The sequence below is a fragment of the Pristis pectinata genome, chromosome 25 (genome assembly GCF_009764475.1).
Source record: "Pristis pectinata isolate sPriPec2 chromosome 25, sPriPec2.1.pri, whole genome shotgun sequence".
In the NCBI taxonomy this organism is placed as follows: Eukaryota; Metazoa; Chordata; class Chondrichthyes; order Rhinopristiformes; family Pristidae; genus Pristis; species Pristis pectinata.
The window spans coordinates 9,550,864-9,566,673 of NC_067429.1; the positions used below are offsets into that span (position 1 = coordinate 9,550,864).

Consider the following 15,810-nt stretch of genomic DNA (forward strand, 5'->3'; position numbering starts at 1 on the left):
GTCATAGCCATGGTTCAATTGGCAACACTCTCACCAATACAGTTCATGTTGTACTCTACAAACCTAGTAGACAGTCCTGTGTAGTACTGAGGGAGTGCTGTTCTGCTTTTGAATAGGATGTTAAATGGAGACCTGCACAGATTGTCAGGTGGATATGAAAGTTCATAACTTAGGAGCTGTGGGCAATATTTATCCTTCAGTACCACTGAAAAACAAATTATCTGATCTGTATCACATTACTGCTTGTGAGAACTTGCTGTACAGAATTTGGCTCCACTTTTCCTGCATTCTAACAATGAATGCAACTCAAAATTATCTCACTGGCTCAAACCTTTTGGGACATTCAGATGTTGAGAGTTGTGCCGTGTAAATGCAAGTCATTTTTCTTTCATTGCGGCTATGCCTTCACAACAGGAGCTTCGAAACATTTACTACAGAGAAACAAGAATAGCTTTTACATCTTTTGAGCCTGTTCCACCAATCCATTAACTCTATTTAACTAACTTGGTTTGTATCCTTAAAATACCCTTCCTTAAAACACTCTAAATTTGCCGTTGAAATAGCTACTTTAAGTGTTCCAGATTTCCACAATCCATAAAAACAGCACAATTCAGTGTTAAATGCTTCAATACACTGTTAACCTTTTCAACATAATTCACACAGTTTGAAGTAGGCCACAGTTCCTCGGGATGACTTGCTTCCATGTGAGTTTTGTGGGTTCTGAGATGGCTGATGATGTCAACATGGGAACCACAGACTCTTCCACAGCAGGAGGTGACTGATAGGGTGGCTAGTTCCTGAGGTGGTGAGCTTCTCTGCCGCTTGGGTAGGCCTTCTGTGAGATCCTGACATGTATCCTTACTACCATCCCAAATGCTCCTTTACCACAGAGTGGTCAAGGGCCAGAGATACATAGGTCTCATAGGGATGGTGAATATTTTTCAAGGAAGCTTTAAGCACATCCTTGAATTGTTTTCTCTATCTGTCTGGGCATCTCCTCCCATGAGAGAACTTGGAATACAGTGTGTGCTTTGGGAGACTGGTGTCAAGCACTCAGATTAGGTGGCCAGCCCAATGTAGCTGACTGAGAATAACAAGGGTTTCAAAGCTGGGCAAGGGGGAGGATGCTGGCAGTGAATTTGTGATGACAGCGTTGGTGGTATTTCTCCAGTGCCTCGAGATGCCGGGTGTAGGTAGTCATGGTCTCTGAGGGATGAGGAGGGCAGGGATCACTGCTGCCTGGTAAACTTGAGTTTGAGGCCACAGTACAGGTTATATAGCTTACATTGATATTTGCATCTATCCCTTAACACTTTAGTTGGAACAATGCTAGCTTTGGCAAGTAAGATAGCTGCAGTTCAATTCAAAAATTATTCAGACTGAAAAAATGGTAATTGATAAATGCAGCATTCAAAATATGCTTTGCAAAGTTCAAATGTAGCACTAATTGGACAGTAACTGCATACTAAAGATTAAATAGCTCTGTACGTCCCTTTATTAGTTGCCAAAAGAGATCTCACACCAAAAATATCAAACAGCCGGGGGTATCTCCCTGATCCTGCCCAATATTCTTCTATTAGTTACACAATACCATCGATGTTAGCTGTCTTGATTTGATGGCAGCATATTGAGGTGAATACGATGGCATTACTGATTCCAGAAATGCAAAGATCCTCATGGATGAGATGATTTTCTCCACCGAATCGGGGGCAGCAATGTAAACACTACCTTTGAGCTTTCCAGGCATGTAACACGCTGAGCTCCTACGTTACTATACTGGCCACACTTCAAAAGATATTTCAATTGCTGTAAAGGACTTTGGGATATCCTGAGCAGCACTAAATAAATGCTCGTCTTTCTTTCTACATGGAGGACCTATCCAACAATTACCAGTGGTGTTTTCTCTTATCTATCATGCACAGACTGTCCTCAGGGATCTGGAAAACATTATTCAGCAATTCAGCTAGTCTGGGTCATTACATAAAATTCTCCTTTCATAACATAGTTCTGCTGTATAAATTCAGCTCAATGCAGACCTCCAGTTTCCCTGCCTCTTCTAGGTCCCCAGGGCGAACAAGAGGTGCTGTCTCACTGTGCTAACTACAGGACTGATGAAATACCTTAAAGATAAACAAACAAACAAACAAAGTGTACACTCCATTTCCTGTTGAAATGGGCACGAAATAGGTCTGATTTGAAACAATTCAGCTTTAACTACTCAGGTCAAACACAATTATTTAGAAATCTCGCCCTCCTCCAAAGAAATTCACCATCCTTGAGGGTTTTGACCATGCTAAAATCTAGTTGAAATATTAACATTGTTTGGGAATAAAAGCAATTAGTTTGTTGTCCTAATTACTGAGAGACTAATGCACTAATCGACACAATGGACAAATCAAGGAATTGATTTCACCTTGATTTTGCGCTGTGTTAATAATGAATGGTTGCCAATGTGTGGTCTTCAGAGCCAGCAAAAGTCCCAAATAAAGATTTTGGGTTATGCATTTGATCAATTTTAGTTACCATTGGCTGCACCAAATCTGAGTGTTGGTAACTAGAGCTAGTAATACAACGACATGAGAACAACATAACAACAGTTTCAAGTAGTTCATTTGGGATTAGTTGATCAACTTTCCCACGAGTTTCAGAAGCTTAGTTTCACCAAGCCTCCAATATTCCATCTGCAAACCTATACATGGTAAAGTGTTTCAAATAAAAAATAATTTGAAAACCAATGCACTGGTAATTCACTAAGAACGGGGAACACAACTTTGTACATTGTTATAGAGGCGATTCATCAGGTCAAATTCTCTGCAGTTATAACCCAGACAATGGAGGCCTTGTGTACTTATTAACAACAGGCGCAAACTATTTACCCCCCCCCACCCACCCACCCGCCCCCACCCCCCAAACACAAAGAAAGACAAATGATGTTATGTTACTTACTTGCAGGTGAAGGAGTACTGTAGCCACTGACTGGAAGCTGGTGTTGCAATCCATTTATGGATGGTGGTGAAAGGCCCCCGAGGACTGGTGGAAAGAAGAATGGATAATGGGGCACTGGATAACCATTTACGTGTCCATTACCAGGTGGCGTGCACGAACTGCTGTTGGTTGACATGATGAAGCAAGGCGTGTGCGGGATGTTCTTTACATGTGCACCACGAACAATCAGTGCATCAAACAGAAGAAACGCCAAGAGAAACTCAAGGCAAAGCCAGCCTTTCTTGCAAAATTCTTTTCAGAAACACACAGTGTTCATACCAAGAAGTTATATAAACCAGTAATCCAAATAGAAAAATTTAAAAAGGCAGTCTGTATTCCTTATGGATGGCAAGCCTGATAGCCCGTAAAATCTATCCAAGTGCTGTCTTAACACACATCGCAGCTGAGTTCGGTGGGAAAACGCTCTTCAAGACTTCAAGGACTTCTTGAGCAGGCCTCCTTCTCCACTAAATCTGGGGCAGATTGGGTGTGCTGGCACTAGAAAAGAACACAACTGTAAGTCGGGAGGAAAAGAGAAATAACCAAAGCTTTAAAATCAAATCAAATGGTAGAAAAGGCAGGCAGAATCATCTGGGGCCCACCTCAGAAAACAGCAAGAGTTAGAGAGGAGAGTCGCTCTTGTATGTGCATAAATGTGTGGGCCTTGCGAAGTTGCATTACAGTATTTAGAATAATTGCGCCTTTTGTTCGGTAACATTTGAATTTAAAACATTCCAGACCTACCACATGCAAATTAAAACTCTGCAGAAGTTGAAAGGGGATGCTTGAAATAGTAAGATTCATATCAAGCCGTATTAACCACTCCCCTCCATGAACCGATTGCTGGTAAGATACCCAAAACAGCAATATCATTTTTTGAGGCATACGAAATGCATAATTGTTTCCTAAATCAATTTAATGTGTAGTGATAGGAAATAAAATGCATAATTTGGTCAAAATATTACTAAAATCTTTGATTGCAATATATGCTATATTTTCCCTTGTTCAAAGTAACTTTTTTAAAAAAAGGAACAGATTACCAAAGTACCCACTTAGTGGAACAAGCTTAAGTCATTCTCAGTAGCCCTACAATACTTTTCAAGTATTTACCCTAAACCCTTTTGAAAGTTACTAATGAATTTGCTTCCACTATCTTTTATTTAGTACATTCCAGATCATAACTCACTGTATGAAAACAAAACTTAATAATCAATTGCTCTTCTGGTAATTATCTTAAATCCTTCACCTTTGATTACTGATCCTTCAACAGGTGGAAACACATATCCTAAATCTCCACTTAGCCATCCCTGTCAGAGAGTTGAATTGACTGCCTTGTTCTACAGGCTAGGGACACAAGAGGCTGAAGCCCACACCTATGCCTTAGCTACCTCTATTTCAAGAGTTTCCAGACCAGCCTCCATCTTCTACTCTCCATAAACCTGAGCTCATTCCAAAGGTCTGGTGCACATGCTCCACTTGGACGAGGGCATTTTCACCCATCATCCCTCTGCTTTCGGCCCATGACAGCTTGATTTTAAAATTATCAATTTGGTTTTCAATTCCCTACATGACTTGACTTTGGAGACACAAGAGACCGCAGGTGCTGGAATCTGGAGCAAACCAAAAGATGCTGGAGAAACTCAGCAGGTCAAACAGCATCTGTGGAGGTAAAGGGAAAGTTGACATTTCAGGTCGAGAACCTGCATCAGGACAGACTGCGAAGGGAGGTAGCCAGTATAACGAGGTGGGGGGGGGGGGGGAAATCAGGACTGAGACTGCGAAGGGAGATAGCCAGTATAAAGAGGTGTGGGGGGGGAGAGGGGTGGTAGGTAGGTTAGGCAGGAGCTGGCAAGCAATACGTGGAGCCAGGCGGGGGAGGGAGGGGTGGAGAAAGTGGGAGGTGATAAATGGAGATAACAAAGGGCTGCAAATTATGAAATCTTCTGAGGAAGGTGATGAGTGGAACCAGGTAAGAGAGGGAGATGGGAACGCTAGGGGAAGGGATAAGGAACCCAGTGGTTTGAGTGTGTGGGTGATAAGCAGATGGAATCAGTGGGGGAGGGAAATGAAAGGGGTGTGTGGGAGGACCAGGGTGGATCACAAGGAGAGAGAACTGAACGGACGGGGTGTGGGTTGCCTGAAATTGGCTTTCCCTCTTTCTGTATTTCTGCAAACTCCTCCATCCCTACAGCCTCTCAAGACTTCAGAGCTTCTTCAGTACTGACATCCTCAGCATCCATGTTTTTAATTGTTTCCCCACAGGCACACATGCCTTCAGCTGGCTTGAACCCAAGCTTCAGAAATGTCTCACTTTGTCCTTCTTTTAAGGTGCACATTAAAACTCACATCTATTACCAAGCTTTTGCTAATTTCCCTTATTATCTTAATGTGGCTTGGTGTCAAAGTTTGTTTAAAAATTCTCTTCAAGTGCTGTGTGATGGTTTGCTAGGCTAAAGACATTACATAAAAAAATCATGGAGTTAGATGCATCACACCACACATAACTCTAATTATTCCGAATATCTTAACAAGTGAATTTGAAGACTAACTGAGACACTGCACTCATCTGGATCAGGAATTCACAGCAGAATCCCATGCAGTCAGACTACAGACAGGTTCCTGTGCGCCATGCACTATCACATTCAGTTTGGGTCAAATTGATCCATTCGGATGGTAATTCCCCATTGTGTACAGTGAAGGCAGTTTTCAAGCAGTTTGTGTGCCAGGAGGTACTAAATTACCTGCCAGATCTGTCTGCTGTAGCACTCCAATCTCAATCTGTAGATTTACATTTCTCGTAGCAGTTGCAAATTCCAATTCTACATCTCAATAGAAACTAAGGGATAAATCTCGAAATAGGAATATTTCTAGCAAAGAATCACAAGAGGCTGCAGGGGGTGACAGGCCCAGCCAGGTCTATCACGGGCATTACTCTCCTCACCATCGAGGGCATCTTCAAGAGGCGGCATCCATCATTAAGGACCCTCACCACCCAGGACATGCCCTCTTCTCGTTATTACCATCGGGGAGGTGGTACAGGAGCCTGAAAAACACTCAATGATTCAGGAACAGCTTTTTCCCCTCCGCCATTATATTTCTGAACAATCCATGAACACTACCTTCTATTGCACTATTTATCTATTTTTGTAATTTATAGATTTTTATGTCCTTGCACTGTACTGCTGCCACTAACCAACAAATTTCACGTCATATGTCAGTGATAATATATCTGATTCTGATTCTTTATGTTGCTTACGTTCCTGCATCTTTTCCTTGATATAAATCCTTAAATGCAGAAACACTTTATACCTGATCACTAAATTCAGAATCAATGTGAAGTAACTCCCATGTCTGAAAGCAGTGACTTATATTCTAGACTGTATAGAATGTCCATCTTCATTGAAAATTTGTAAAGCAAATTCATTTACAAATGTAATCCATGGGAGATTCACTCCAAAATATGTCCCACAAGGTGAACATGAACAGTTGCTAGAAATTTAACATAAGAGAGAATGCTGGAAACATTTAGTAGATCAGACAGCACAGGCCACATCTGATACAAGCTGGAAAGGCTGGTTATCTGAAATAGTAGAGCCCTGAGGGCCAGAAAGTGCAGAGTCGAAAATGATGTGTTGTTCCTCGAGTTTATACTGGAACAGTACCACTTTGGTGGAACAGTGTAAGAGGCCAAAAACAGTGCTTAAAGTGGAAGTGGGAAGAAGCATTAGTGATAGCAACTGTAAACTCAAGGTCACCATTGCAATGGAATTCTGAAAAAACGGTCAGCCAACTTGATATCTCCATTGTGGAGAAGGCTACATCATACATACCGACAGGAGTAGACTAAATGAGAAGGGAAACAAGTGAATTGTTCCTGCACCTAGAAGGAGTGACTGGGTCCCTGGATGGTGGAAAAGGAAGAGGCAAAAGAACAGATGAAGCATCTCCTAAGGTTGTATGGGAAGGTGGTGTGAGAAGAGGAGCGGGTGCTGGTGGAGATGAATGAACCAGGAAGTTCAGGGGTGAACAGTCTGTTTGGAATGCAGAAAGGGGAGGGGAGTTGAAAATACGTCTGGTGATAGGATACGTTGCAGAGGACGACCCCTGAATGTAGAGGTTGGGGTGCGGTGGTGGGTGGTAAAAGGTAAGGACAAGGGGAACTCTAGCTTTGCTAGAGTGGGAGAGGAGTTGAGAGTCGAACTGCAGAAAAATGGAACTGATGTTTTTGAGAGTCCTAGCAACTATGGTGAAGCGTAAACTACAGTTAAGGAAAAAGACGACTCAAAAACATTGGCGTGGAAGGTGTCATCATCAGAACAGATTCGATGGACCCAAAGAAACTGGGATAACAGAAGAGAGTTCATATCGGAAGCAGGATGGGAGGAGATGTGGTCAAAATTGCTGTGGGAATCTGTGGCACGCAATGGATATTGGTACTTAAACCAATCCCCTGAGGGACTAGAACAGTCAAAAGGGAAGAATTGAAGAAAGACCATGTGAATGAGAAAGCAGGGGGTAAATTGGCAGCAAAGGTGGTGAAATGCTCAACTTTGTTTGAGACAAGAAAGTAGCAGTGATATAGTCATCAATGTATTGGAAAATGAGGTGATGGAGGAAGCCAGAGGGCAACTAAAACAAGGACTGTTCCACATAGCCACAAAGAGGCAAGCATACTTGTTTACTGAATACATAATTGCAGGCTGTGTTTGTGTGCAGCCTGTCTAGTCATGGATGTAAAGGTGTGGTCAAAACAAGAACAACATAATTTTCTTATCACACCTTGAAGGTAACCAAACAATGAAATGAAAAATCAAATCAGTATTACCAAGAACGATATGGGTAATTTCATTTTTCTACTATTTTTATAAAGCCATGTATCATTCTGTGTGAATCTTTCAGGCATAAATGTGCTTGATCCTCTCAAAATGCTGTCGAAGTTGCATTTACTACGTACACAAAATAATAACCAGGTTGTTAAATGACATGTTACCATTTTCAACATAATTATCCTGTGCTCTTTAATTAAATATGGCAGCATTTGTAATTTTCAAATTGGGGATATAAAACTTGTCAATGGCTCACTTTCAAAACATTTTACCAAAGTATATTCAGTTAGTCTTAGCTTTTTATTTTCTTTCTTGAAATATATTTTTCTTCATTTTTGGAAAATCATGGAATACATTTAGCTACTTTTAAAAAATGCTTAATTTTTAAATTATGAATATAAGCTTCTTTTGTTGTGCAATTTCAATATGGACTGCAGTAGCTCTCACTGAGGATTACTTTTGCCATATCATCCACAGTGGTGATGTGCTGTATCATCAACTTCAACAGTTGCTGATTTGTTTAGAATACTGAAGCTCTTTCATGCTGATGTAGACTGCATCGGACTCCATTATAGGGATGTAGAATGAAGTTGTGGCTGATAGGAACATGCCTCAGTGACTATTGAACATCAGCCAATCAGCTGCTTATTTAAGCTAGCTGCTAATGTTGATAGGACAATGCTGTATCTTTCATCCACACCACTTCAATGCCATCCTAATATTAAACAATATTGCTGACAGCAGCAGCACCAACTACCAAAATGACATCTTAAAGCACCACCCTTCTAACTGTGTCTCTGGTATAATCCTTTAGCCTTAAACATAGTGGAGCATGTTCTTGTCATGAGGCTGGGCAGGTTGAATCATCTGGACCAAGGATACAGGGAAAAATCAGGTGGAGAAGACTGTGCTATTGGTCAGAAAAATCAGGCTGACTCCATTGTGAGCATGCATTGCTCTCCATTCAGTTTCCTCTAAAGTCTAAGATGCAAACACAGTCACAGGAAATTCTATCCTCGTACTTCATATATTCACATGTTGCTCAATGATCACTATTGAATTCCAAAGCAACACACAAAATGCTGGAGGAACTCAGTGGGTCAGGCAGCATCTGTGGATAGAAATGCACAGTCGATGTTTTAGGTCCATTTCCCTCCATAGATGCTGCCTGACTCACTGAGTTCCTCCAGTGTCTTGTATGTTGCTCCATATTTCAGCATTTGTGGTCTCAATGTCTCCACTATTGATTTCCTGCTTTTTAAAAATAATTATACAACTAACAATATAAGAAACTGGATTTACCTTGACAAGCACTTTAAGAAAGATATTTTCATGATTTCCCATTGTTTTAGAACTTGGGTTAGGCTTAAGAATACAGTTAAACCAATTTGCACTTGGCTTACAGGTGAATGGATTATGGAAAGACCAAATGTGTTACCCAACCGGACACAGCTACATTCAGTTTTCATCTATGATAAGTTAACTGATCTCAACTGGAACAGCTGCTGGGATGTTGCAATCAATGTCAGTGTTGCAGGACTAAGGAGAGGATATCAACCTGGTTCTCCATTCCTCCAGTGACCTGGACAAAACAATAGCTATATTCAGTGGGGCCAAATATCTTGCTCTTACTGAAAGCTTACACACCGTGTATGTTGATCCACTTGAAGCAAAGCCTCAGAAGGTGAAAGATACCTGTAAAATCTCATTCTGGAGTAAAATCATTGCCTTCAGGACAGCAAGAGTGGCAGGAAAAAAAATTCATAGAATTAGGAAGCAGAAGAAAATGCTATCATAGCCTCCAGATGTAGTATATAATTTCTCGGTGCTATATTAGGTCTGAACCCCAGACCAGTCATATAGGAATGATTTCAAAGATAATATTGCAGGCATTACTATAATTGGCCAGAGCCAAACCATAATGAGTGTGGTTAAAAAAAATATTCTTACAAATAAACACATTAATACAGTCATCATGATATGTGGCCTTCCTTCCCCAACTCTATGCTCTCCAATAATTAAATCTGGTTCTTCATTTTTACTTTCTTGATCATCTTTGATCAGTCCTGGAGCAGCATTCTTTCCCATGATTTGATTTAACAGTTCAGCAGATCCTGTGCACAAATGGTTGCTAAGCTTCCTCCATAGAAAAATGAGCTGACATTATGGAGCTATCTAACTGTTGCTGGTTAAATTACTTGCCTGAAACAGCTGGATATTGCAAAGGTCAAAACACCATTCAGGTCCCACAGATTAATATTAATACAGGTTAAACACACAAGACTATTACCTCACTGCACTACAGAACAAAGATACTGTTGCCACATATGCAGGAAAAGCTTGTTACTGCACACTGCTGACTGGCCTAGGCCTTTATAATTTTTTCATTAAAAAACACCAAAGTGACCAGGAAGCAGGCACATTCCTTAGGTAAAGAAATCCAATAAAATAGAATGAGTGCCAAACTCAGGAAACCCCTTCTGAAAATGCAATCTATGCATTAGGCAGTGAGGGGGCCAGGTTTAAGACAGCAAGTCCAAAATAAACACAGTTGCTCTTTTTGTTCATCAGATTCCAAGCAATTCTTTTCAATGCACACAAGCACGCAATATTCCTTGCATCATTCCAACCCTGAAATTCTTCTGCATGCCTACGGATCAAGAAGCACATTCATATTTTCAGAGAAAGACCACACAGACAGCAAACATTCTGTTAGTTGTCTTATTAAGCTCATTGACATCTTTTCTTCTCCTCCCATTCCTACCTTGTCAACTGTTCTTATGGGTTTTTTGCCTCTCCTCCCTTTTCCTGTTCCCTTCTGTTGCCCTTGCAAGATGAAGGTTTTTAATCTGAATCATCAGAAGAATTACAGCAAAGTAAATCCTTTCAAAGTCACGTGGCTGACAATGTCTTTAGTGTGGGAGTTAAATTGTTAGAGGATTGAAATATGCTGCAAAATGTCAACATTAATAAATGTGACCCATAATCATGCATTATATTAAGATTAAAACTTCACAGGGCATGGTCTGGATTTTTTGTCCTATTTTAACCTTCTTCTCAATGAGGGCACTAACTGCATGGTTACCAATATCATAAGCAATCATGCAGAGGTGCATACTATGCATACTAATCAGCAGGGTATTCAGCTGTGAAAGGCCTCAGCTCACCCATGCTTAAGGGGTTAACACCAGTGTGTGATAACTTACGAGGTGTAGACCATCAGTTTGCTGCTTTGTCTACTGTTAAGCACTTATTGGAAAATGGGGGCTCAATGACCATGATTTTCTATCCTTTGCTTTATTGACCAAAGATCATCACCATTATATCTGTGGATGGGTGAGTGGTAATCCAGACTCCGAGAATTCGGTGCAAGTGTTTTTGTTTCGTTGAAATAAATGCAGTAAAGGCTTTGTTGCATTGTGGGTTGCTGTAATGATGCATTGGAGAAGACAGCACAAAGACTACAGTTTCAAACTGAGCACACCTTCCAACAACTTCCCGAGCTGTCTGCAGCTCTCTAATGATATACAATTGGTGTTTAATGTTTAGCACTATTTCAGAACTGATTAGAAGTAGGTCTTGCTCTATCCTTCAGAGATACTTGTAAGAATCTTGGACATAGTGATCTCATAATGGATCTTCACAGCAATAAGACATTGTCCTCCTGACACGCGTTCAGTTAAGATATCATTATTAGTTACATGTACATCGAAACACATAGTGAAATGCATCTTTTTGCATAGTGTTCTGGGGGCAGCCCGCAAGTGTCAACATGCATCTTTTTGCATAGTGTTCTGGGGGCAGCCCGCAAGTGTCAACATGCATCTTTTTGCATAGTGTTCTGGGGGCAGCCCGCAAGTGTCAACATGCTTCCGGCACCAACATAGCACCCCCACAACTTCCTAACCTGTACTTCTTTGGAATGCGGGAGGAAACCAGAGCACCCAGAGGAAACCCACACAAACACGGGGAGAACGTACAAACTCCTTACAGACAGCGGCCAGAATTGAACCCAGGTTGCTGGCACTGTAAAGCATTATGCTAACCGCTACACTACTGTGCCTGTCCTTCTGGTAATTGGTTTATTATTGTCACATGCACTGAGATACAGTGAAAACCTGCCACATGCCATCCAGAAAGATCATACCAAACATAAGTACATCAAAGGAGAACAAAAGGAAAAGCAACAACAGAATGCAGAGTATAATGTTACAATTACAGAGAAAGTGCAGTGCAGGTAGACAAATAAGGTGCAAGGGCAATGATGAGGTAGATGGAGAGATCAAGACTTCATCTTTATCGTTCAAGAGGTCTGTTCAAGAGTCCTTTTTTACTGCACACAGTATCATTATCAAAAAGGGAGAGAAAAGTAGCATCGGAGACAAAATCAAGGTCTTTAAAGTCAGAGATGGACATATCCTGGAATGATCCAGCCAGAGAGTGGTGAATCTCTGGAAATCTATAACATGTGGAGGTCAAATCATTAGGGGTATTTCAAGAGGAAATAATAGATAGTAGATCCTTTTGAAAGATTAGGGAATTGAGGGCTGTGGGGAACAGGCACAGAGGTGGAGGTGTGGCCTGGGACAGTTCAGCCACGATCCTATTGAATGGCAGGGTAGGCCTGAGGGGAAGGGTGGCCCATCCCGCTTCTATTTACTTATAATCTTATGTCCTATATGTAGGGTCAGAACACCCACTAATATAGATTGCACGCAAAGCTGTAAATTCGAGAGTCAGTACTGTAATTACTTAAAGTATACACCAATCACCAAGCAACTGCAAGTTTATGCAAAATGCTGTTACTTTGTCTGGAACTGACACAGCAGCAGAATAGAGCTAACAAAATTAGGGGCAATTTTCAAGGTTCCTGCTCTTGACCGCTAACCATGTTCCCACCGGAAAGTACATACATATGGACATTAAATGAACACAAGATTGTTAGAAATTCCATGGTAGTGTAACTGAGAGTATCTAGCATCCATCTAACCATTTCTAAGCATACATCAATGCCTTAAAGACAGATGATAAAATAAACAAGAATTCTAGAAGAAAGTTCAGGAGTACAGACACTAGTGTAGAGGAGATTTACCAGGATGCTGCCTGGATTGGAGGGCAATATCTTATGAGGATAGGTTGAGGGAGCTAGGGCTTTTCTCTTTGGAGGAGGATGAGAGGTGACTTGGAGGTGTACAAGATGATAAGAGGCATAGATTGAGTGGACAGTCAGAGACCTTTTCCCCAGGCGAAAATGGCTAACACGAGGGGGCACAATTTTAAGGTGATTGGAAGAAGATATAAGGGGAATGTCAGAGGTAGTTTTTTTTTTAAACAGAGAGTGGTGGGTGCGTGGAACGCATCGCTGGCAGAGGTTGTGGGGGCAGATACATTAGGGACATTTAAGAGATTGCCACATGAATGATAGAGAAATGGAGGCCTATGTGGGAGGGAAGGGTTAGATGGATATTAGAGCAGGATAAAATGTCGGCACAACATCGTGGGCCGAAGGGCCTGTACTGTGCTGTAATGTTCTATGTTCTATAACCAACCAGATGAGATATTCCACATACCACAACCAACGACAGTAATCAAAATTGAACTGCTTGCAATGAATACTAAGGAGCATTTGTGTTATAGGATGAGAATTTTTTTTTAAAACAGATATTTGTGGATTGCATTCTCCAAGAAGTTGATTTGTGTCACAGAGGAAACCATTCCTACAAAAATTGTTAAACTTTACTCCTACACAATAATGAGCTGGCCCTGGAGGCATGAGCAGGGAGATGCAATGTGGCTTGTATCTTGTTTGAAGTTCTTTTTTCTCCTCCTCTCCTGGGGACACTGGCTCCAGCTGGAGTCTATTTCCATAGGACTGGGTGTTTTTTTGAACCTCATCCAAGTATTCATTCTGCATGAGTGAATCTGGACAACAAACATTCTTCTTCAACATCCCTGCAAGCATACTTTCCACCAGGGGTTACTGGATGGCAAGCAGGAAGCTTTCTTCTCACTGGCCAAAGTGTCAGCTACAGCACACACCTATTGCCACCCCAGTCAAGCCAATTCCTGCTGATATACATTTCCGTAGGTCCTCAATGCCTCCGGTATTTCTGTCCAGACCAGCACGAGATGTAATTATATTAAATTACCACATTTCCTTGTGATACAGCTAATAATTTACTCCATACAAGGCTATAAAAAGAAATATGATTACACACACTCCACATGCAAATGTAAAGCTTCTTTCTATCTAATGCAAAGCACCTTATTTGTTGCTATTAATAATACCATCTCTGGAGCAAACCTGCCCCAACAGTTCAGGAATTACCTTTCAACAGGTTTTGGTCTGTACTTACTGCAACAAAAGATTCCAAAACTTCAGCTGAAGGAATATTTCAAATCTTATTAATGGGCGGCACTAGGAATGGAGGCTATCACATTTAAAGAGGGTGCAATCATTGGTCATTTCTCATTTAGACAGCAGAAGAACAGCTTCTCTTGTGCATGGAGCACTGCAGAGTGGGGAGTTTTTCATTTTTTTTCCAAAAATCTTCCTGACATTGAATAGGTAAATCTCACAGCCAGACACATTGGTTAAAAACTACTACCTGTCGCAACAGGCAGTGGTGTATTTCAAAGCAATAAGCCAGAAATGTCCCACAGCGCACAGGAGATGATAAGAGCTCATGTTGAAATAAATATCGCTGCTAAACTGACTGAGGCAGGAGTTTCTAATTACATCCATTACCAGGATGTATGGACACCAAGGGATAGCTACGAGGAACAACGCAGTAACACTGTATCAGCCCTGATAGATTTTATATCGTAGATTGAAAAATTGAACAATGCGACCTGAAAAGGATCTATGAACCCTTCTAACTCCAGTGCACATGTTTTAGCTCAGCGCAAGCTTTCCCTAGCCTTTCTCTCAAGCCAGGAAATTAAAAATCCCTCGTCGTTGGGTGCGGGATTAAATGTATTATTTCATTAAAACATCATAGATCATTGTCGTGGCTATTGTAAAGAAAAAACGCACATGCCAAAAACCCTTAATGAGTGCCAACATGATTCTTAATTCATCATCTGAAGCTGCTCCCAGCATATCTACCACCAGTTACGCATCTGCAGCCAATACTTCCAGTGCCTCCAATCACAACCCAAGCCTGGAAAACCAATGTTTTAAAATCTAACCGCATTGCTGAGTAGTTTTAGTTTAAGTGAATGTGCTAAGTTAGCTATTATTATTTCCTAATATCTCTTTCTCAGATACACCTATACACACACACACATATATATATATATATATATATATATATATATATATATATATACACACACACCCAAAATATTACTGCCGTGCTGAATTTAACCAGCGCAGAGTTCCTTGCATTTCTACTGAAAACCAGACTGAAAGAAACAAAAGCCACACTCCGGGTGCCAAACTACACATTTTCTGAATCATCTTTTCCAAGCAAAATCAATAACTTCATGTTTCTGCTGATTAAAGGGGTTAAGTCCGAACCCTTAATCAAATGTGACCTTTTTGAGTGGAGGAAGAGATTCATCAAACCCATCTGTTACAACAACAAAGGGAATGAGATGTGACAAGCAGCGCAAAGTAACAGAGAAGATAAATGGCATAGACTGAAGAGACAAGAGACAATCCTAACTACAGACTCCTTTCATTAAAAGGAAAATTCTTAACCTTCTGAAACTAAATAGCTATTGGCATGTCCTTGAGCTCCTTACCACAACTCCTAAAATAAACCCTCAATTTTTGAGTGAAATGTTGACAGCTGCAAATAACCTTTAACCCTTAGAGGATACTTCCACCAAAATTCAAGAGATAAGGCATAACCAAAGAATACTACCAGTTAAAAGCTTCATTAGTCTGGAGCCATTTGCAGGCAAGCACTTCCTGTTGACAAACGTTCAAATAAACCATTTATTTTGTTGATCACACTCCAATAAAATGCAAAATCACTCAGGAGGCATCCCT

General features: G+C 40.9%; 1 protein-coding gene across 12 annotated transcripts in view; it reads right to left on the bottom strand.

The window, feature by feature from the left end:
• Positions 1-15,810, bottom strand: part of raraa (retinoic acid receptor, alpha a) — a 500,456-nt gene that overhangs the window by 196,926 nt on the left and 287,720 nt on the right. For 11 of the 12 annotated variants that reach the window (XR_007958175.1, XM_052038428.1, XM_052038429.1 and 8 more), the window contains one exon: positions 2,947-3,483. The exons of the other annotated variant lie outside the window; for it this stretch is intronic. Coding sequence is in view for 10 of the 11 variants with exons in the window: in XM_052038428.1 (XP_051894388.1) it covers positions 2,947-3,121 (175 nt within the window). In the remaining variant the exon portion in view is untranslated. The remainder of the gene's footprint in view (positions 1-2,946; positions 3,484-15,810) is intronic. 12 annotated transcript variants of the gene reach the window in all.